General features: G+C 44.8%; 1 protein-coding gene across 2 annotated transcripts in view; it reads left to right on the top strand.

Annotated features, from left to right (window-relative positions):
* The window catches only part of SPAG5 (sperm associated antigen 5), a 79,507-nt gene that overhangs the window by 312 nt on the left and 55,804 nt on the right, over nt 1-23,391 (top strand). For both annotated transcript variants that reach the window (XM_044283641.1, XM_044283640.1), the window contains exons 2-9: nt 1,158-1,238; nt 1,318-1,434; nt 2,496-3,670; nt 16,368-16,551; nt 18,027-18,146; nt 19,224-19,316; nt 20,655-20,789; nt 22,174-22,293. In XM_044283641.1, the coding sequence (XP_044139576.1) occupies nt 1,182-1,238; nt 1,318-1,434; nt 2,496-3,670; nt 16,368-16,551; nt 18,027-18,146; nt 19,224-19,316; nt 20,655-20,789; nt 22,174-22,293 (2,001 nt within the window). In that variant the 5' untranslated portion in view covers nt 1,158-1,181. The remainder of the gene's footprint in view (nt 1-1,157; nt 1,239-1,317; nt 1,435-2,495; nt 3,671-16,367; nt 16,552-18,026; nt 18,147-19,223; nt 19,317-20,654; nt 20,790-22,173; nt 22,294-23,391) is intronic.

The raw sequence follows: 23,391 nt of genomic DNA, 5'->3' as shown, positions 1-23,391 counted from the left end.
CGATCTCAGTTATTCCCTATGTGCCCCCCCCCCTTCCTGTGTAAGATAGAATTATAGTCCTGTCCATATTAATGCCGCATGCCGCTTACTATGAACATGTACAGGCCCAACCTGTGGCCCTCCAACTGTTGCAAAACTACTACAACTCCCAGCATGCCCGATAGCCCACAGCAGGGCATGGTGGGAGTTGTAGTTTAACAACAACTCGAGGGCCCTAGAATCATTGCTCTCCTTCACTTCAGGGGTGCTGCTCCCACCTGACATTGAGGGTTTATCTTCTCAATATCCCATCAATGTCCTAGTTGAAAAGTCAGGTGTTTTTTTTTTTTTTCTCAGACGATCCCTTTAATTTATTGATTAGATTTTACAATTTATTTTTTTGGAAGGGGGAAAATAAACCAGGGGGTCAAATTGACAACTCTGTTCTGCACATTAGTGCGATTATAGCCATGCTAAATTCATGTATTTCATGTTTTGCTACTTTTGCACAATAAAAACATAAAAATAAATAATAAGAAGCTTTTTTTGCCACCGTAGCCGCCCTTCCTGCTGCTGCAGCCGTGATGTGCCCATATTCCACTTGTGACTGCTGCCGCTATCACCAGACTGTTCATTTCCTTGGTTACGACCACCCTACAATCCAGCAGCGGTGGCCGTGCTTGCACACTATAGGAAAAAGCACCAGCCTATGTGCGCTCCCACAGTCCCGGCCACCAGAGAGGGCGGCAGATTTTCCTATAGTGTGCAAGCACGACCACTGTTGCTGGATTACAGGGTGGTCGTAACCATGGAAACAAGCAGTGTATAATGTGATGGAAATATATGAATCCTGCCAGCAAAGGAGGCAATATGGACAATCACAATACATTAGTAAGTGGTTTGTAGTAACTTTCTCTACATGATGAATGCCATTTGCTGAAGTGACACAACCCCTTTAAACCGCCTGGTTCACCCTTATCTCCGTTTTCTGGCAGCAGGGCATCCACTGCTTGACGCTCATACATGTGACATACATTCTCATCATGTTGATCCCATGGGAGCGGTCAGTGCACCCGTCAGATCAACATGATGAAAAGGTATGTCACAGTGCGGGGACTAGCTCCACACCGAGATGTGCAGTGCAAAGTAATTTTTTTTAATTGTAATTTCACTTTTAGACATTGAAGCCTACCGTATGCAACATGTGGTCGTCAGACAACCCTGCCAGTGACGAAAATTTGACTCCGGCCGTGCAGAATGTAAGTCAGAGATGTATTGTCAGAAAAGACTACAGTCCATACAGTGTGCTTTTTTTTCTTACCTTGTGTTTGCCTTCAGGTATCCCGAAAATCTGTTGGCCGGACTCCCTTAAAGGTTCTCAGTGGCCAGCATCTTGCTGTGCCTAATCCAAATACTCAGTGTAAAACGTGCAGCCAGCCGCCTTTTACGAGGAAGGTAAATATTCAGATGTAGGTTCTTTATAACGTTGAGACTGTATAACATGAGCCTGGAAACAGGAATGGACCTTTCGTTTACCAGAATTCAGGATTCGTCCTAATGGGCACCTGTCAGCAGCATCGGTGCTATTAACCAGGCAGACTGTCTTCTAGGGTTGATCCTGCTGATTCAAATGTGTTTTTTTGTAAAAATCAGTTGTGGCATTCCTGGAAAAGAACACTTTTTCATTATTTATGTAAATTATGGCTTCGGTGCAGAGGGTCACGGCCAGCACTGGAAAGCTGGGATGGACTGAGGGGCCAGGCCCTGCCTCTCCGTGCACTGAAGCCCTAAATTGCAACCAACTTTCACTAGACAAGTATGCACCCTACCTGGCAGTATGCCTGATTTAATAGGGTTGTTCCTGCTGACACTTGCTCATTGTGTGTGTGTATGATTCAGTGAGTTGACTAAAATATTAGCAATTTCATTTTGAGCAGATCCTAAGGCCCTTTTCAGATGAGCGAGTGTCACGCATTGTACTCGCAGCGCGGCCCCCGTCCTGAACTCCCAGCACTGCCGGAGGGAGGCAGCATTATATTGATTTATGATGCTTTGTAACCCTTACAGTTCTGGATTGTATTAGATGACACTGACCTAATGCTATTAGTGTTATCCAGTCAGTGTCATCTAATACATTCCAGAACTGTAAGGGTTACGTGCATGAATAAATTGGCAACTGACAGTTAGGGTTGTGTCCCTTCATACGGTGTCCTGAAAGTGTCAAAATGTGTAGGGACCCAGCCTTTTGACAATGGGAATGGTACCACACACTTGTCAATTTATTGCTACATTTCTAGGAGGAAAAAACAGAGGAAAGGCACTACGCAGATTAATAAACAAAAACAGAATTGACAAAATTATTTCGTGAGCATACATGTATACTAAAACAGACAGTTTTTACTTGATTTATAGAACCCTTTGTATTTTTTTGTTTTGCAAAAAAATAAATGATACATTTTGGAATGCTATTAAGTGAAAGAATTATTATTATTTTTTTTACCTGTTCTCTTTTATAGGAGTCTGCGAGAGTTGGCGCTCGCACGCCAGTCAGTGTTTGGACTGACCCCTGCCACAATGATTCTTTGACAGAAAGTTCACAAGCTGAAGCCAACACTCCTCTCTTGGAGTCTGAAGTGTCAGAAGGGGACATACCCGCTTTGCCTACTGGTCCTGGAAACTGTCCTCAGTTTAGTCAGTCGCATGGCGTTGCCATACTATCACGGCCTATAGATTCATTTGACAGCCAGCCTTCCACGAGAAACGACAGTCTGTTAGAAGACCTGCAGTTCACCGATGAGGTGGAGGTCATGCCAGAGCCAGGTTTTGTTACTTCTGCAAATGACACCTATGAAATGGACCCTTACCTTAATGCAAGCTCTGAGCTAAGCTCTGTTACGGTGATGGATGTTCTGTCAGAAGTTACTGAGAGTATTGAAAATTGGAACTTATCCGTACAAGATTTTGACGATTACATCCTGAATGAGTCAACTGATGATGAAGGCAATATTAAGGGCTGTCCACTGGTGGAGATATTGTATTCCTCTTCCCTAGGAACTATCATGGATGACTTAAAGGATGCACAACTGCTCAGTAGTCCTCCTGAAAGACTTGGTCCTGTAGACGGTGATCATTCTGAGAGATCTCTTCCTGATACTGAACCTGATTGGGACGCTTTTCGTACAGAGGTCTTATTTCAAGATCCTGAGATGTCTTCATGTAGAACAGATCATAATTACACATCAGAGACGCATGCAAATAAGTGCTGTGCACCTGTTGATGGGGTGACCACAGATCAAGGTGACTCCACTCCGTTAAAACATACGAAGTGGTTTTCTCCTATTTCCAAAATTGATTATGTCAGTACGTCTAACCTCGACCCTGATCAAGGGCATGTCTTGGAGAATACCCCATTCACAGAGAGCTGTCCCACTCCAATAATGCCAAATCCTTCAATGTCTCCTGAGATCCTATTTCTTAGCAAAGAAATCTGTAAAATTGTTACCCCAAGGATGATTGCCTCTTCTCATGAAGCTGAGACCTCTATGACTCCTGTATCAACCACTGAGAGCGTGACATGGACGACCCCTATAATGCTTCTGAACAAAAGCATGAATACCTCCTGTGACATTATAGGGAAGGGGGAGAGAAGTGCAAAGGATAGTGCCTCAGAGACAGATTCGGTCCTATGGACGTAAGTAAGATGCTCCCAGGGCCCATTTTAGGGGAAAAAAGTTCACCTTTTTGTAACTAAGTAAAACACTTACTGATATGATGCAAACCTGGTAAGGCCAGGTTCACATCACCGTTTAGTTTTCCGTTCTTCGGATCCATCAAAAGAACTGAAAAAAAAAAAGGATCCTTGTGCTTATTTTACATCCAATTTAGTCAGTTCTGCCTGAGATCCGTTATTTTCTGTTCTTCTGGCGGATCAGTAGAACAGAGCTAGACAGTGATGTGAACCCGGCCATAGCAGCACTTGGATCAGCTTCAATACTCCTTGAAATGTTCTCACAAGACCTAACTTGTATTTAGCAGAATTAACCGTTCTTCCAAGGGTGAAGGTGGCAATGAACTTTAGTTAGCTGTCTACTAAATGCATGTTTGGCTGACAGCCCTAGCTATTGACCCCCGCCGCCTTCCATACACATACAAACTCAGTGATGCAGAGTGTGTATGTGATGTTTCCCCTGTGCATCATGTCACGTGATGCATGAGAAACATGTCGCCACTGCAGCGGCCACGTGACCCCCGCAAACTGGATGTTGATGCAGGGACCAGGTAAGTATGATTTCCTCCACAGCTCAAGCCACACTGGGGGTCACCCAGAGGCGAACAGCCCCTTTAATTTTTATTTTATATTTTTTTAAAGATATTTTATTGATGCAGCGAAAGTCACAACACCTTCTGCATTGTCATTACACAATACCGCGAGGTATACATTGCAATCATCATACAGATGAACAACCCCTTTTACAGGTGTTTTTTTTTTTTTTTTATATCGATGATTTATCCCCAGGAATATACTTATTTACTCAAACCAACCTCTCCTCAGGACAGGTCAGGTCATCAACCTCCTTTCTTGGCCTCCGAAATCCCGCTCAGCCGCAGTATTGCTGACTGCCTGCGCCTGTACGATGGTTCTGAGGCAACATCCTCAATAGTGTCACTGGGCATGTGCCGAGCCCAGTGACGTAATCAGAGCGCTGTTGCCTCAGGACCCAGGAGCATCGTACAGGCGCAGGCAGTCAGCGATACTGCGGCTGCGCGGGATTTCGAAGGCCAAGAAAGGAGAATGCAAGGATGGTGGGGTGAATAAATTACATGACGTAGTGGAGGGGGCGGCGCCGTTTATTGCACATTGCTATGTTAACGGTTTTATATGCTCAAAATAGGTGACAGATTCCCTTTAAAGCCTCTGTCCCATTACAACAGCTTATCCCTTATCTCCAGGATATATGATAAGTGTCTACTTGGTGGGGGTCTAACCACTAGAACGGGGCCTGTGTTCCTCTATGTGAATGGAGCTGTGGACAAGCATGCACATTGCCACACCATTCAACTCTATGGGGTAGCCAAGTGATTGTACTCTGCCATCTCCGCCAATCTCGTGGAGCGGAAGCATGCATGTGGGTCCACCTCGCCATTCAAACAGGAGAACACGGGCCCCCTTTCTAATGATTGGTGGGGGCCTCAGCCATCATATCCCTAACTATCACTTATCCCCTATTATGTTGTAATAGGACAACCCCTTTAAATACACACATTTGTCACCCATACAGTTGAAACCAGAAGTTTACATACACTGTATAAAAAGACACATGCCTCTTTTTCTCAATATCTGACATGAAATCAGAATAAACCTTTCCTGTTTTTGGTCAATTAGGATTACCATAATTATTATTTGCCAAATGCCAGAATAATGAGAGAGAATGTTTTAAGGCATTTTTATTACTTTCTGCAATGTCAAAAGTTTACAATCACTAAGATTACTATGCCTTTAAACAATTCTGGACTGCCCATATAATGATGTGTTTGGAAGCTTCTGTTAGGTTTGTTGGCAACATCTGCGTTCAAGAGGACCTTTCATGTTTATTTATTTTCCATTTCATCCACCATGACGGCCCACATTGAGATTGACCCTTGACCTCTGTAGGGGCAGGAACACATAGAGAGTTTAAGAACCCCCCACCCCTCCACCTCCTCAGTGCTTTCCTGCCCCTACAGGGGCCAACACGTGGAGAGTTCCTCCTTCATGGAGGATGAAATAACCGTATCTTTCTTACAGGTTCTCCAGCTGGCCTCCCGCGGCAGGGGCCAAGGCTGGCCAGCTAGGAGCATCGAGGACCCTCGTCTTGGCTTATGCCGAGGCCTGTGGTCCTCCCCATACCTTCTGACTTCCTTCCCTCCTTGTGGACGCAGTCGAAGGTGCCGGCTTCTCAGCACGCGCGGCGCTCGGCGTCCTTTTCCTTCCGGAGGACCGAGCTCCAGCGTCCGGCAGGGGGAGCAGGTGCGACGCATGGAGCGTCTCTATGGGCGGGCCGGGCGACGCACGCCTCTCTTAGTAGGCTAGTGCGGCGCAGGCCTTCGCCGTCATGCAGGGCGCAGCTTGATGACGTCAGACGCCGGGAAATTTAAAAAGAAGACCACGGTTCCTCTCAGCACCTCTCCTGTCACACCGCGATGTCTGAGACACCTGCTCCCCGCCAGGAAGGTCCCGATCCTTCTGCCTCCAGCACAGTGAGTCCCCTTCGGGGGGGTATATATTTCAGTTCTTGTAAATCTGAATTACTGATGCTGGGTTATCTGGTTGCTTCCTTCTGCAGGGCAGCAAGGAATTAAAATCTAAAACAAAGCCCTTAAAATGCTGTGCTTGTTCCAAGCGTCTCCCCGAAAATTATAAAAAGCGACTATGCAAACCTTGCACTTCGGAGATTTGGAAAGCGGAGCAACCAGATATACTCTCGGAGATGAAGTCCTTTATTTCTGATGAGATTAAGTCCTCTTTAGCCTCCTTATCTACTCCTGCCAGCGACCCCATCCCTTCTAAGAAGCGTAAAATATCCGTTATTTCTTCCTCTGAGGGTGAAGAGGTTGAAGTGGCCTCTGCCTCATCCAGACAATTTCCTAACGAGGAACCCTTGTCGGACGGAGAGATTCTGGAGGAGGATAAAAGATACTTCTTTTCCGCTAAAGAAATGGAAGAGCTGCTCCGAGCAGTCAGGTCCACCATGGGTATTGAAGATATTCCTAAACCCCGTACGGTTCAGGATGAGATGTTTGGGGGCCTTAGAGCTAGGTCTCCTATTGTTTTCCCCATCAATGAAAATATAAAGGAGATGATATTAGAGGAATGGTCGGATCCAGAGAAGAGACTTGGCGTTCCTAAAGAATTCAGGAATAGGCTCTGCTTTGACCCGTCTGAAAGTAAAATATATAACCAGACGCCTAAGGTCGACTTGCAAGTATCCAAGGTAGCAAAAAAGACCGCCCTACCCTTTGAGGATTCCTCTCAGCTAAGTGATCCTATGGATAGAAAGGCAGATGGCCTTCTTAAGAAATCCTGGGAAGCGGCGATGTTTGGGGTAAAAACTAACATCTCCGCCACATCCGTTGCCAGAGCAATGTATATATGGCTTGGAGAACTAGACGAACATCTGAAGAACAAGACTCCAAGAGAAGAGATCAGGGAATCTCTCCCCCTTCTCCGCTCCGCCACGGCATTTTTAGCCGATGCATCGGCAGAGTCAATCAGATTTTCCGCCAAGGATGCTGCCCTTTCTAATGCTGCCCGTCGGGCTTTATGGATGAAAGCCTGGTCCGGAGACAAGGCATCCAAGGCCAAGCTTTGTTCTATCCCCTTTTCAGGGGAATTTGTCTTCGGCCCCACTCTGGATAAAATCCTAGAGGGCGCAGCAGACAAGAAGAAGGGTTTTCCAGAGGACAAAGAACCAAAGAAGAAGCCCTTTCGGCAGTACCAACCCCAGCAGAGATCCTACAGGGGGAAAGGGAAGTCTGGCCGATGGAGTTATCCAAAAGGGGGGAGAGGAAGAGGCTTTATCCTCAATCCCCAGAATAGGCAACCGAAGCAGCAATGACGCCAGGGTAGGGGGGCGACTGATGGGTTTTCTATCCTCCTGGAGTCGGGTAACTTCAAATCCCTGGGTGCTAAATATAATCTCCCAGGGCTACAGGATAGAGTTCACATCAGTCCCCCCAAAAAGATACTGCATCACATCTCAGAGCAGATCAGATCTCCCGAAAATCTGGCAGGGCGTCCAAGACCTCTTAGAGCTAGGGGTAATACGAAAGGTTCCTATACCAGAGGAAAGAAGAGGATTCTATTCCAGTCTTTTTTTAGTAAAAAAACCAGATCAATCCTTTCGCACGATAATAAACTTAAAACCCCTAAACAGGTCTATCTTATACAGGAGGTTCAGGATGGAGACCATCCCATCCACAATCCCTCTGATCCCAAAAGGAGCATTCATGTCGTCAATCGATCTGAAGGACGCTTACTACCACGTCCCCATCCATCATCTTTCCCAAAAGTATTTAAGGTTCGCTCTAAGAGGTCCAGACAGGTCTATACATCACTTCCAGTATGTCGCCCTCCCTTTTGGTATTTCCTCGGCCCCCAGGGTCTTCACAAAGATCGTAGTAGAGATGGTGGCCTGCCTTCGTCAAGAAGGAATCACAATTATACCTTATCTCGACGACTTCTTAATCCTGGGCAAGACAGAATCCGAAAACCTTTCGGCAACCCAAAGATTCTCGGAACTCTTAAGGAGCCTCGGATGGATTATAAATATAAAAAAATCCACCCTAACCCCGTCCACAAGAATAAAGTTCCTGGGCGTGGAATTAGATTCGTCTCGGCTGATGACCTTCCTCCCTCAGGACAAAGCTACTGCCCTGATAGAGAAAGTCAGAACATTCCAGAAGGCTCGCAACTGCTCCATCAGAAAGGCCATGAGTCTCCTAGGAAGCCTAACGGCCTGCATCCCCTCGGTGGCTTGGTGCCAAAGCCACACAAGAATAATCCAAAATTGGATCCTAACTATCTGGGACGGAAAACAGTTAAGCCTGGACAGGGTCTTTCGTATCCCTCAGTCTGTAAAAACAGATTTGGACTGGTGGAAAGTAAAAAGAAGGCTGCTAGGGGGCCTTCAGTGGCGGAATCATCCCGTCATTCAGGTAATTACGGACGCAAGCCTCGGAGGCTGGGGAGCAAAGATAGGAGATCATCTTCTACAGGGTACCTGGCCTGCCGAAATAAGAGACAGATCTTCCAACTACCGAGAGCTTTACGCAGTCCTGGAAGCTTTACTAAAAGGAGAGTGCCTTCTAAAAGGACAACATCTAAGAGTAATGTCAGACAACACCACAACGGTGGCCTATCTGCGTCACCAGGGGGGAACAAGATCACGGCCTCTTGGCGAGATAGCAAAAAGAATTTTCTCCTGGGCAGAAGTAAACACTTTATCTCTGTCCGCCATCCACCTAAAGGGCTGCGAAAACACAGTAGCAGACTTTCTGAGCAGAGAGACAGTAGACCCAGGAGAATGGTCTCTGAACAGGAAGATCTTCCAAAAGATCTCAGAAAGGTGGGGCTGTCCAGAGGTAGACCTATTCGCCACCAGGAAAAATGCGCAGGTAGACTGTTTCTGCTCCCTAAACCCAGGAGACAATCCATGGGCAATAGATGCTCTATCAATACATTGGAATTGGAGACTAGCCTACGCCTTTCCCCCAATACCACTGTTACCTCGGATTGTCCAGAAGCTTCTGGAGGAACCGACTACTCTCATCCTGATAGCCCCTCTATGGCCAAAGAGAAGTTGGTTCTCCACCCTAAGACAGCTATCGCTGGAGGATCCGTGGGAGATTCCCTTCCAGAGGGACATTCTAGTCCAGGGCCCTCTTCTTCACCCAGACCCAGGCATGTTCAGGCTGTCAGCCTGGATCCTGAGAGCGAGACACTAAGAAGCAGAGGACTTTCGGAAAAGGTGATATGTACTCTGAGGGCAAGTAGGAAAAAGGTGACCTCCTCCATCTACCTCAAGATCTGGAAGAAATACTGTTCCTGGTTAGGAGTTGAGCGCCCAGACACCACCTCTCCTCCCATCAACAGAATTTTGGACTTTCTACAGTGCGGCCTTGAGTTAGGCCTTAGACCTAGTACTTTGAAGGTCCAAATTTCTGCCCTAAGCTCCTTCTATGACTGTAGCCTGGCCAACCACAGATGGATCAGGAGGTTCTTCAGAGCGGTTGCTAGGTTGAGACCCTCCCTGAGATCCAGAATTCCGACCTGGGATCTTAACACCGTACTAGAGGGCTTAACAAAACCTCCTTTTGCACCTTCATCGGAGATCTCTCTAAAACACCTTTCCTTTAAGACTGCCTTTCTGATCGCCATCACCTCAGCCAGACGCATCGGGGAGATCCAGGCTTTATCATGTAGAGAGCCCTACCTCCAAATTAACAAGGATCACATCCGTTTAACTCTCGACCCAGGCTTTCTCCCCAAAGTAGTCTCTCCTTTCCATCTAGAGCAGGAGATCTTCCTACCCTCTATCCCTAGGTCCGATCAGGCAGGGTCTAGTGATAGGTTACATCTCCTGGACGTCAGGGACATAGTTATCCGTTACCTGGATTCTACCAGAGATTTTAGGGTGGACGACAATCTCCTTATTCAGTTTTCAGGGAAGAATAAAGGAAAGAAGTTAGCCAGGTCTTCCATAGCTAGATGGATCAAATCCACTATTGAATGTTGCTACAAGATCCAGAACAAACCCTGTCCTGGTAATGTTAAAGCCCATTCTACTAGGGCCACATCCTCCTCTTGGGCCGAGAAAGGAGGGGTCTCGCTGGACCAGATTTGTAAAGCCGCAACCTGGTCTAGTGCTAATACTTTCGTAAGACACTATCGTCTTAATCTTCCGGACGCAAATGAAGCTCTTTTCGGCCGGAAGGTTCTACAGGCGATATCCCCACCCATTTAGTTATCTGATATGTCTCAATGTGGGCCGTCATGGTGGATGAAATGGAAAAACCGCAATTAGACTTACCGGTAATTCCGTTTCCTTGAATCCACCATGACGGCCCATACTATTCCCCGTCCCTAAAAAAAAAAAAAAAAAAAAAAATATATATAAAATATAAAAAAAAAAAAAAAAAAGATTTTTTGGATTTATGTTGCATATTCATGCAGGAGTTTAAGGGTATGGATCAATATCCTTTTACGTTTGTTCCACCTTTTCGGGTAATTGTGAAGCACTGAGGAGGTGGAGGGGTGGGGGGTTCTTAAACTCTCTATGTGTTCCTGCCCCTACAGAGGTCAAGGGTCAATCTCAATGTGGGCCGTCATGGTGGATTCAAGGAAACGGAATTACCGGTAAGTCTAATTGCGGTTTTTTTTACTTTAGATAAATACCTTTCCTTGCTGATGCTGCCACCCTGCCTTTTTTTTTTTTTTTTTTTTAAATATCGCACCTGCTGTGTTCCTGTAGTTTTCCCACTCAGTAGGTTAATACTAGGCATCTGTACAGGGAGTAGGAGACACCAGGGTTTCTCAATGGGCGTCTCGCTCTTCCTGGCTGTGCCGCGGTCCAATCACATCGGAGAGCGTCACAGCCAGGAAGAAGGTGAACTTTTTTATTTATTTATTTTCTTCCCGGCTGTGACGCTCTCTGATGTGATTGGATCGCAGCACAGCCAGGGAGAGGGAGACTCCCATTGAGAAACCCTGGTGTGTCTCCTCCTCCCTGTTTCGATGCTCAGTATTAACATACTGAGCGGGAAAACTACAGGGGGCACAGCGGGGAGTAGGAGCGGTATTTGAAAAAAAAATAAAAAACGGCCAGGGTGGCAGCATCAGCGGGGGGTACCTCACAAAGAAAGGTATTATCTAAACCAGGCATGCTCAACCTGTGGCCCTCCAGCTGTTGTAAAACTACAACTCCCATCATTCTCAGACAGCCTACATAGGTGCATGGTGGGAGTTGTAGTTTTACAACAGCTGGAGTGCCGCAGGTTGAGCATCCCTGATCTAAACTAAAAAAAAACAAAACAAAAAAGGTCCTCTTTAATTAGAGACACACCTGTGGATGTATTTAAATGCACACCTGGAAACACACTGCTTCTTTGTGTAGCATCATGGGAAAGTCTTGTAGCATCATGGGAAAGTGACAACTGTGATTTCGTAGTAAAGCGATCACAGAGAGGCACGGAGCATTAACAGTCATGTTAATACTCCGTGCCTCTGCAGTCTGCAGCGGGTCTTGGCACTCTTTCACGGAGCGGATGCCACGCACGGCATCCGCTCGTGTGAAACGGCCCTTAAGTAATCAGCCAAGATATCAGGAAGAGAATTGTGGACTTGCACAAGTCTGGCTCAACCTTGGGTGCACTTTCAAGATACCTGAAGGTGCCTCGTTCATCTGTACAAACAAGATGGGAATGTCCAGCCATCATATGGGCCCAGCTCAGGAAGGAGACGAGTTCTGTGTCCCAGAGATGAACGTGCTTTGGTCCGACATGTGCATATCAACCCAAGAACAAAATCAACAGACCTTGTCAAGTTGATGGCGGAAGCAGGTAAGATTGTGTCAATATCCACAGTGAAGCGAGTTCTGTATCAACATGGGCTGAAAGGCCACTCTGCCAGGAAGAAGCCATTACTCCAAAAGAAACAGAAAAAAGCCAGATTAATGTTTGAAAATGCACACAGGAACAAAGACCTACATTTTTGGAGACATGTCCTGTGGTCTGACGAAACAAAAATGTTGGCCATAATGACCATCTTTAAAGGGTTTCTACCACATCGTTTTCACATATTTAGCTGTCAGACATTAGCGATCCGCTAGTGTCTGCTCTACCAAACAATGCTATTATAATAGCTTTTTGTGCAGCTGTTTCCATAAAAAACGAACATTTATTGATATGCTAATGAGCCTCTAGGTGCTATGGGGGCATCTTTTCAGCACCTAGAGGCTCAGTCTACCTTCACAAAATGCCGCCCAGCGCGTCCCTCCAGCCCGCCCATCTCCTCTGGAATGTGATCCTACCTCTGTCTTCAGTGCATCTGTCTTCGGTGCAGGCGCAGTGAATGTCTGACCGCTGCCTGCACAGACATCTCGGTCATCGGCGCAGGCGCAGTGGAGATGTCTGTGCAGGGAGCGGTCAGACATTCACTGCGCCGATAACCGAGATGTCTGTGCAGGCAGCGGTCAGACATTTACTGCGCCGAAGACAGACGCGCACGGCGCAGGTGCGAGAATTCGTCTGCTGACTCAGAGGAAGGATCGCATTCCAGAGGAGATGGGCGGGCTGGAGGGACGCGCTGGGCGGCATTTTGTGAAGGTAGACCGAGCCTCTAGGTGCTGAAAAGACGCCCCCATAGCACCTAGAGGCTCATTAGCATATCAATAAAAGTTTGTTTTTTATGGAAACAGCTGCACAAAAAGCTATTATATTAGGATTGTTTGGTAGAGCAGACACTAGCGGATCGCTAGTGTCTGAAAGCTAAATTTGTCAAAACTATGTGGTAGAAACCCTTTAAGTTTGGAGGAAAAAGGGAGACGCTTGGAAGCCTAAGAACACCATCCCAACTGTGAAACACGGGGTGGCAGCATCATGTTGTTTTGCTGCATGAGGGACTAGTGCACTTCACAAAATAGATGGCATCATGAGGAAAGAAGATTATGTGGAAATACTGAAGCAACATCTCAAGACATCAGCCAGGAAATTACAGCTTGGGCGGAAATGAGTCTTCCAAATGGACAATGACCCGAAGCATACTGCCAAGCTGGTTACAAAGTGGCGTAAGGATAACCAAGTCAATGTTTTGGAGTGGCCATTACAAAGCCCTGATCTCAATCCTATAGAAAATGTATGGGCAAAGCTGAAAAGGCAGGTGCGAGCAAGGCGACCAACAAACATGGCTCAGCTACACCAGTTCTATCAGGAGGAATGGGCCCAAATTGTGACCAACTATTGTGAGAACCTTTTGGAAGGATATCCAAAACATTTGACCCAAGTCATACAGTTTTTAAGGGCAATGGTACCGAATATTAATGAAATGTATGTAAACTTTTGAGATTTGCATAAAGTAATAAAAATGCCTTAAAACATTCTCTTTCTCATTCTGGCATTTGGCAAATATGAATTATGGTAATCCTAGATGACCAAAAACAGGAAAGGTTTATTCTGATTTCATGTCAGATATTGAGAAAAAGAGGCATGTGTCTTTTTATACAGTGTATGTAAACTTCTGGTTTCAACTGTATGTGTGTGGTAGCTGTAACAGCAGCCCTTTGTGATACATTTTAAAGGGGTTTTCCGTTCAGAATATTATAGATCAGTTTTTCATTATTGTCAGTCTGACTCTGAGTAACCCGCCAAAAGCCACTGCCCCTCCTGCAGCTGATTGGAGGGTCCTGAGAGACAGATCCTTCACTGATTTATTATTGATGTCCTATCCTGAAAAAATCCTTATTAAAGGGAACCTGTCACCTTGCAAATGCAGTGCTAACTGCAGGCAGTGTGTCATAGAGCAGGAAGAGTGGCGTAGTTTTATAAGAAAAGATTCAGTAAAACGTAATTTATTCATTTAAATGTCTGGGTTTTTCTATGCTAGGAGTCGGTAGTTCTCATGCATAGTTACTGGCTTTTTGGACTATAAGACTCGCCTAGTATTTAGAGGATGAAAATAAGAAAAAATATATTTTTCATCAGACCTCAAAGCGCCATCGGCCTCAGATCAGACATTTAAAAAAAAAAATTACCTCCCTTGCTCCAGGCGGCACTGCCACTATTCGGATGCAGCGCTCTGCTCTTCTGGCCCGTGCTGCACTGTGACCTGATGTCGCACAGCAACTACGTTCTGATGTTGTATGCAGTCAGGACACAGTTCAGAGTGGGGCCCAAAAGAAGACCAAGGAGGGTAAGTACAGTCACACAGCACTCCCCACACCTCCTGCATACAAATTACTGCTTCAATAACTGAAGTGATCCTTTAGCATTAGGACTATAAGACACCATTTCTCTCACTTTTTTTGGGGGGGAAAGTGAGTCTTACAGTCTGAAAAATCCGGTAGCTCTCAGTCACTGACAGAACTACCCATATGACTTCCAAGTATTAAAAGAGCAGAGTTTTAAAAGAAGAAATTATGTATTACAAAGTCTTTATGTATAAAACTATATCTCAATCCACTCATGTTTTCTTGCTCTATAACCTTCAGACTGCATTGTATTCTTATGGTGACAGGTTCCCTTTTAATATATACAGTACAGACCAAAAGTTTGGACACACCTTCTCATTCAAAGGGTTTTCTTTATTTTCATGACTATGAAAATTGGAGATTCACACTGAAGGCATCAAAACTATGAATTAACCCATGTGGAATTATATACATAACAAAAAAGTGTGAAACAACTGAAAATATGTCATATTCTAGGTTCTTCAAAGTGGCCACCTTTGATTACTGCTTTGCACACTCTTGGCATTCTCTTGATGAGCTTCAAGAGGTAGTCTCCTGAAATGGTTTTCACTTCACAGGTGTGCCCTGTCAGGTTTAATAAGTGGGATTTCTTGCCTTATAAATGGGGTTGGGACCATCAGTTGCGTTGTGGAGAAGAAAGGTGGATACACAGCTCATAGTCCTACTAAATAGACCATTACTTTAAGAAATGAAGGTCAGTCAGTCCGAAAAATTGGGAAAACTTTGAAAGTGTCCTCAAGTGCAGTCACAAAAACCATCAAGCGCTACAAAGAAACTGGCTCACATGCGGCCCGCACCAGGAAAGGAAGACCAAGAGTCACCTCTGCTGCAGAGGATAAGTTCAGGTCAATGCCACACAGAGTTCTAGCAGCAGACACATCTCTAGAACAACTGTTAAGAGGAGACTGTGTGAATCGGGCCTTCGTGGTAGAATATCTGCTAGGAAACCACTGCTAAGGACAGGCAACAAGCAGAAGAGACTTGTTTGGGCTAAAGAACACAAGGAATGGACATTGGACCAGTGGAAATCTGTGCTTTGGTCTGAGTCCAAATTTGAGATCTTTGGTTCCAACAACCGTGTCTTTGTGCGACGCAGAAAAGGTGAACGGATGGACTCTACATGCCTGGTTCCCACCGTGAAGCATGGAGGAGGAGGTGTGATGGTGTGGGGGTGCTTTGCTGGTGACACTGTTGGGGATTTATTCAAAATTGAAGGCATACCAGCATGGCTACCACAGCATCTTGCAGCGGCACGCTATTCCATCCGGTTTGCGTTTAGTTGGACCATCATTTATTTTTCAACAGGACAATGACCCCAAACACACCTCCAGGCTGTGTAAGGGCTATTTGACCATGAAGGAGAGTGATGGGGAGCTGCGCCAGATGGCCTGGCCTCCAGAGTCACCGGACCTGAACCCAATCAAGATGGTTTGGGGTGAGCTGGACCGCAGAGTGAAGGCAAAAGGGCCAACAAGTGCTAAGCATCTCTGGGAACTCCTTCAAGACTGTTGGAAGACCATTTCAGGTGACTACCTCTTGAAGCTCATCAAGAGAATGCCAAGAGTGTGCAAAGCAGTAATCGAAGCAAAAGGTGGCTACTTTGAAGAACCTAGAATATGACATATTTTCAGTTGTTTCACACTTTTTTGTTATGTATATAATTCCACATGTGTTAATTCATAGTTTTGATGCCTTCAGTGTGAATCTACAATTTTCATAGTCAGTAAAATAAAGAAAACTCTTTGAGAAGGTGTGTCCAAACTTTTGGTCTGTACTGTACATTTATTGCTCATTACTTGACTTGTGTGGCGTGCTTTAGAAAATAATATATTTGAGGCCAAAGAGTCTGACACATGGAGGATTTATACACGTTGCTTCATCTTTCAGTTTCTCTAGAGAGGCCTTACGTAACGCATCTCAGGAGGAGCTGATGGATCGCTTGGAAGGCACGCTAATCGTAGTTGAAGTGCTTTCACGACAACTTCAAGGCTGGCAACAGAATCAAGTTTCTTCTAAACCATCGGAGCAGAGGGAATGTGCCACACAAACATGTGTCACTTGCACCAGTAGGGTAAGGGCCAGACTATCTGCTCATAGGCTGTGCAGGACTTGTCATAAATAGGAAGGCTTCCGCTTGAGTCGCTATTAGCTTGTATGTAAATTCCTAATAAATCACTAAATAGTTTAGATTACATCCTAGTTTTCAAAAAAAAAAATCATTATTAAAATTATAGAGTTGCAACAAATGAGTTTTCAGACTATATATGCTCTGTTCATATGCATTTGGAATCTCCATCATTGGTACCAGTGGTCTGTCCAGTACTTTTGGCAGCATAAGGCCTCATGCACACGACAGTGTCAGTTTTGCAGTCCACAAATTGCAGATCTGCAAAACATGGATACCGACCATGTGCATTCTGCAGATCGTCCGACCCATAATAGAGCAGTCCTATCCTATCCAGAGTGGCCTTTTATTGTGGGCAGTCTAAGGCACACTTGTGCAATATTCATGCTGTCTAATCAGCACCTTGATATGCCGCACCGGTGAGGTGGGATGGATTATCTCGGCAAAGGAGAGGCGCTCTCTAATACAGATTTAGGGTCCATTCACACGTCCGTTGTTTCTTTCCTGATCTGTTCCGTTTTTTGCGGAACAGATCTGGACCAGATCTGAACCCATTCATTTTCAATGGGTCCTGGAAAAAATCGGACAGCACAATGTCTGATTTTTTTTTTTTTTTCAGGACCCATTGAAAATGAATGGGTCCAGATCTGTTCAGCAAAAAACTGAACAGATCAGGAAAGAAACAACGGACGTGTGAATGGACCCTTAGGGTCCATTCACACGTCCGTTTTTTCTTTCCTGATCTGTTCCGTTTTTTCAGGAACAGATCAGGACCAGATCTGGACCCATTCATTTTCAATGGGTCCTGGAAAAAATCGGACAGCACAATGTGTGCTGTCCGTTTCCGTTGTTCCGTTCCGCATGTCCGTTTAAATATAAAACATGTCCTATTCTTGTCCTGAAAAATCGGATCCTGGTACAATACAAAGTCAATGGATCCGCAAAACACGGATGACATTCGGATGTCATTCCGTATGTCATCCGTTTTTTGCGGATTCCGTTCCTGGAAACACATAACAAATTATTTTATTTTTTTTATTTTTTTTCAAAGAAATCCAAACAACTTTATTTGATTATTGAAATGTATACATGTTTCCGTTTTTTGCGGATCCGCAAAAAACGGATGACATACGGAAACATTTTCAGGAACAACGGATCCGCAAAAAACGGACCGTTTTTCAGGATGAAAAAAAACAGGACGTGTGAATGCACCCTTAGACAGATTTGTGAACAATATTTGAGAGTAATGGGTCTTTTGTGTATGTAGAAAATATTTCAGCTCATGCAAAATGGGAGCAAAACCGAAAGTGTTGTGTTTATATTTTTGTTCAGTGTAAGTTACATTGTCTTAATGTATATAATTTTATTGTTTTCAGAGTTTATAAAATAAACTTGTCCTGTTCCAAATGTATTGCTTTCAGGAGGAAGAGTACTACCATGATCTGTATATGAAAACGCTGAGTAGACTTGAGTCAGTGCAGCGCAGTCTGGAGCAAGAAGAGACCTTAAACCAACATCTTAAAGTAGCTACTGACGCTTTGGTGAGTTGGGAATATTCACCTCTGATGTACTGGTCACGATCAGACCGTCTTGATGTACTATATGTTCTGTATCACATGTGTAAGAAAGCATTAGATATTTGCATTGCAGAGCCTGCACAGCCAGACAGCAGCAGTGATTAGCTAGGAAGGAATTTCTACTCTGCCAAATTCTGTTCTCCTACAAGTTACTGTGCAACACACAGTAAGAACGTAAGATCTTTACTTTTGCACAAATTAGCAGATGAAAGGAGTGCAAACTACAAACCGTAATTAATGTTGTGCAAAACGCAACATACTCTACACACTCGGAACACTTTAATGCTGTCTTACATGCATTATATATATTTATTCATACTCTGAACTCTGGCAGTATAATTGGTTGTCTTTAACCTTTTTCCAACATCTGCCGTACATGTATAGCAGATGTTGATTCTTAAAGATGGTGCCCATTCAGAAACTGAGCGATGCCATAGCTGTCAGGTGCCTGCTGTGTTACATAGCAGATAGCTGGAGGCAGAGTCCATGATGTGCAATAACTCTGATCCCTGAGCTTTGGCGTTGCATCGAGAACAAAGGGATGGACAAGATGTTCAGCCTTGTCACTCAAAGAGAAGGAGGGAGTACAGGGGGCATTGTGCTGGCAGTGCTCCTGGTGCTATGGCCAGTCCCCTGGTGCTCTAAATACCTCATTTATATAAATAATATATGTCCTATTAATACAGGTATATTTCTTACAGCCCTCCATCTCCCCTGCTGTCAACGCCCAAAGTGGCACTGAAATGCGCAGTCCGGGCTGCTGTGCCATGCTAACATAATGGAGAGGACTCCTGTGCCCATGCACAGCAGTCCTGATAATGTATTTCAGTGGGGGAGCGAAGGGCAGTAGTAAAATGAAAACTAGTTATCAGGACTCATTATCTGGAGTAATACAGCTGAATGTTCCAAGATTGTGGTGACGGATTCCCTTCAATGTCTAATCGCTGTCTGTCAATGTGATCAGATTTCTGACTTGACCCTATGCTTGCAGTTTGAGAGGAAAGTTCAGTAGTTTTAGGACTGGATTGTGTTCTTTTGCAGACATCACACAAGAATGAAGCCTCATCTATGATCGAGTTTGCGAAGAGTCTATATGAAATTACTCAAAAAGACAGAGCTGACCTACTGCAAGAGGTAAGAAGTTAGTGACTAATTGCAGTGTAGCCAAGGTGGTGCTACAAAGTTGTTACTTGCCTTTAACCCCTTCCTGACATCCTCCATACATGTGCTGAGGAGAATAATGGGTCTTAAGAGATGGAGCCAGTTTAGTAGCTGTGTGAGCATCATAACAGGCCAGTGCCGTCTCTGTTACACAGCAGGCATCCACTGGAGACCTCTTTAGGAGAGTTCAGGTGCCTATTGTGCTTTGCAATCCGTACTCCCATACGCGGCTGTGTATAGCAATACTGGTTCCTCTGTGGCTGCTCCTGTCTGTACCAGCACTGTTCTCCAAAAGCCTGGCATAGATAGGTGACGTGCCTTCCCCTCGCTTCACAAATAGCCTGCATACCGTATCTGTGCAGGCTATACGTTGAGCGGAGTGAACACAGGGCAGGTCCCCCAGAGGACATCTATCCTGCATCCTGTCCCTGACATAGCCCACCTGTGCAAGGCTTTAGGAGAACAGTGCTTGTAAAATAAAAATATAATTACAAATATGCTTTTGATCGCAGTTACGATTACATTTTTTTTATTAGATTTTTTATTTATTTAGCTTTTCTGAAGGGCTAGGTACCCTTTAAAGAGGACCTGTCACCAAGTCCAAAAATTTGAGCTACATTATATAGCCCTTATCTGAGCATGGCATTGTAGCTTTAATGAATGTGGGTCTCCCGCTGTAAAGTAATAATTTCTGTGCCATACATGTTAATCACCAGTGACTAGCCACAGAAGATAATGCTCCTTTAATAGTGTTTTCTGGGACTTGCATATTGATGACCTATTCTCAGGGTTGATAGGGGTCTGACTCCCAGCACCTCTGTTGAAAGGCGCCAGAGTGCTCAGATGGGAGATGAGGCCCTTTTTTGGAGAGTGATGTCCCGTCCATCAGTCACATGGCCTTTGTGCACATCAGTCCTGGGCTACAATACAAAGCACCGACACTACACAATGTACGGCATTGTGCTTCATATCCTATGAAGAGGCCGTAGCACTTATCCGAGCACCACATCCCCTCCAAAAAGCTGATGGGGAGGGGGGGTTCTGCGAGCTGGACTCCGGCCAATCTGATATTGATCAGCTATCCTGTGCTGAATACTTGACTCCTGGGAAAACCACCTATAATTTTTCTTGCAGCCCTTAGGACAGCCTGGTTCTCTCATCAGATAAGGTTGTGCACCCCTGGCCTAGACTTTGCATCTAGACTGCAACTGTAACCACTTTTTTCAGCTGAGAGTAGAAATAATTGTACATTTATAAAAATGCAGATTATAAAGTTAAACGGCAATATTCCTTTTTGTCCTTGCCTTTTAGATGAGCCATACTCGCAAGCTTCTAGCAGATTACACAAGCATTTTAAAGAAAATGAGCGAGAAGTTAAAGGACAGTCTCCTTCAGCAGGATGAAATGAAAGCACGACTGGAAGACGCTATGCAGGCTAAGGAAGCGGTATTTAAAGCTATTACTACAAACCAATAGCTAGAAAAAAATAATATTGTACCTTGATATAATGCAACATATGGCTGGTGTGTGACCAGCAATATTAAAGACGCACTCCAAGAAAAAATGTTCTCTGGCCTGTTAGAAAGGTGCATGATGTAATTTGTAGTAAATGTGATCTTCTCACCAGTGACTGTATTTGTGAGTTATACCCTCCCTTCTGATCTTCAGCTGAGTCATGTGACCAACTCGCTGACACAGGACAGGAAGTCAGTTACTTCTCTATTCATTCCTATGAGACTGACATTGAGGCTCCCATAGGAATACATGGAGAGACTGGCTTCCTGTCCACACATAAGATGCTGTGTTATTTGGAAAGTCTGAGTGCTGGTCACATGACACAACTCAGGATCAGATGGCAATGGCATCCTACACAAGTAGTGTGTGGATGCAAATATAAAAAAAAAATATACATCACTGAGAAAGTTGCACCACAATGATATGCAACTGACAATACTGGCTAATCCCTCAGGCCTCTTTCACACGACCATTTATTTTATTTTTTCCTGTTTATGGGCCGTTTTTTGTGTTCCGTGTACGGTCCGTATATGAAACCATTCATTTCAATGGTTACGCAAAAGAAAACAGATTGTACTCCGTATGCATTCCGTTTCCGTTTTTCCATTCCGTTGAAAGATAGAACATGTCCTATTATTGCCTGCAAATCATGTTCCGTGGCTCCATTCAACTCAATGGGTCCGCAAAAAAAGAACACATACGGAAATGCATCTGTATGTCTTCCGTATCTGTTCCGTTTTTGTGGAACCATCTATTGAAAATTTTAGGCCCAGCCTAATTTTTTCTGACAGAACAGAAACGGAAACACAACGGTAACAAATAAACGGAATAATGGATCCTTGAAAAACAGACTGCAAAACACTGAAAAAGACATAAGGTCGTGTGAAGGAGGCCTCAGGCTGATGTTGAAAACTGATATTCCAGTCGGGAACACAACAAAGCCCTTTTGCACCACCGTCGAGGTATCTCAGTGTGGCATGGGTCCTACCACTAGACTACCTACGGTGTGTGAACACTGTCTGAATGGTGCTAAGATCTAACTCGCAGCCAAGCTCCCACATCCCTCCATAGTGAGATCACTCATGTAGTGGGAGAAGGAATAGGGCTGCAAGCTTGCTTGTAGTATATTCTGCTGGATCCTTAGTACAGCACTTGTGTATATGCTATTAGGGCAGCCTTGTTTATCCCTAACATTTGAATAAAATTAAGGATATGTTTTATTTTAATGGATTTTCCATGAAAATGTGATATTGATTCTGATCTATTTATACTTATGTCACAGATTTGACTTTACAATATCTGTTCTCTGTCTCAGGCGGACCAGTGTCTCCAGGATCTTGAGAGCCACACTTCAGCAGTCATTACTAAGCTGCGGCGGGACTTCGAATCTGAAAAACAGCTTTGTCAGTCTGTAAAAGATGCATATGACCAGCAGGTAATTACAAAGCTCATACGGTGTTTCTCGCTTTATTTTTGGGAAAGCAGATAGTAGGTCTGGTGGTACTTATAATGTGTTGATGTCACATTAGATATTCTTATTAGATATTCGCATGCGCACTCCTCCGGGATTACATTGTGATATTCTCCGCTGCCTCCAGTCCAGGGGGGAAGCGTGCCAGGCTGACGTGCCCTTGCTCCCGATTGGCTGTCGACGTGGCTGGGGAGGCTGGAGGGTGGGGCTTTGCCTATTTCAGTTTGGCGTGTCACCAGCAGTATACGGCCGCAATAGCGCCGGTAAGCGCACGCTACAGTGCGGCAACTATGTATCATTAGACAGCAACTTATTAGTGTTGTTTTCTCCTGATGATGAAGCATGGCAACTTCCACACAGAAACGCGTAGAGCATGTTACCAACACCTATTTGGAGTAAAACTGGCAGGCCAGGCAGGGTGATAGGCAATTGTGCCTTCCATCTGTGGCACATTGCTTTTGGGTTATTTGGTCCTGGCTCCCATTCACACAGGTCAATATCACTGAGGCTGACCTGTTCCACGGTGACTAGTTCCACCTGACTGTTTGTGGGGGCTGTTTTTTTTTTTTTTCAGACCTGTGTGTGACCAATACTCACTGTCAGATTACTAGCTAATGTCACCCCAGGTTTTTATTAGGCTACCACACAGGTTGATGACACATATCTGAGTCCCTCTCAACCTGCTAAGTTTCCTTTTTGGCCTGTTCTAAACTGAAGAGGGTGTATTGTCCCCCTTATTTTTATACCGTTTGTTCTTAATAAAGATTGATTATTTTGTTTGTTATTTGCGTTCTTCTAGGCTGATATTTTCTGTTTCTGTTGTACAGTCTAGGGGTCCATTCACACGTCCGCAAAATGGGTCAGCATCTGTTCCGCAATTTTGCGGAACAGGTGCGGACCCATTTATTTTCAATGGGGCCGGAATGTGCTGTCCGCATTCGCACTTCCGATCCGCAAAAAAATTGAACATGTCCTATTCTTGTCCGCAATTGCGGACAGGAAAAGGCATTTTCTCTGAGAGTGCTGGCGATGTGCGGTCCGCAAAACACATACGGATGTGTG

Source organism: Bufo gargarizans, chromosome 3 (assembly GCF_014858855.1).
Source record: "Bufo gargarizans isolate SCDJY-AF-19 chromosome 3, ASM1485885v1, whole genome shotgun sequence".
NCBI classification, from domain to species: Eukaryota; Metazoa; Chordata; class Amphibia; order Anura; family Bufonidae; genus Bufo; species Bufo gargarizans.
Note: the sequence above shows the minus strand (reverse complement) of the source record. Positions and strands in the feature narration are given on the sequence as shown.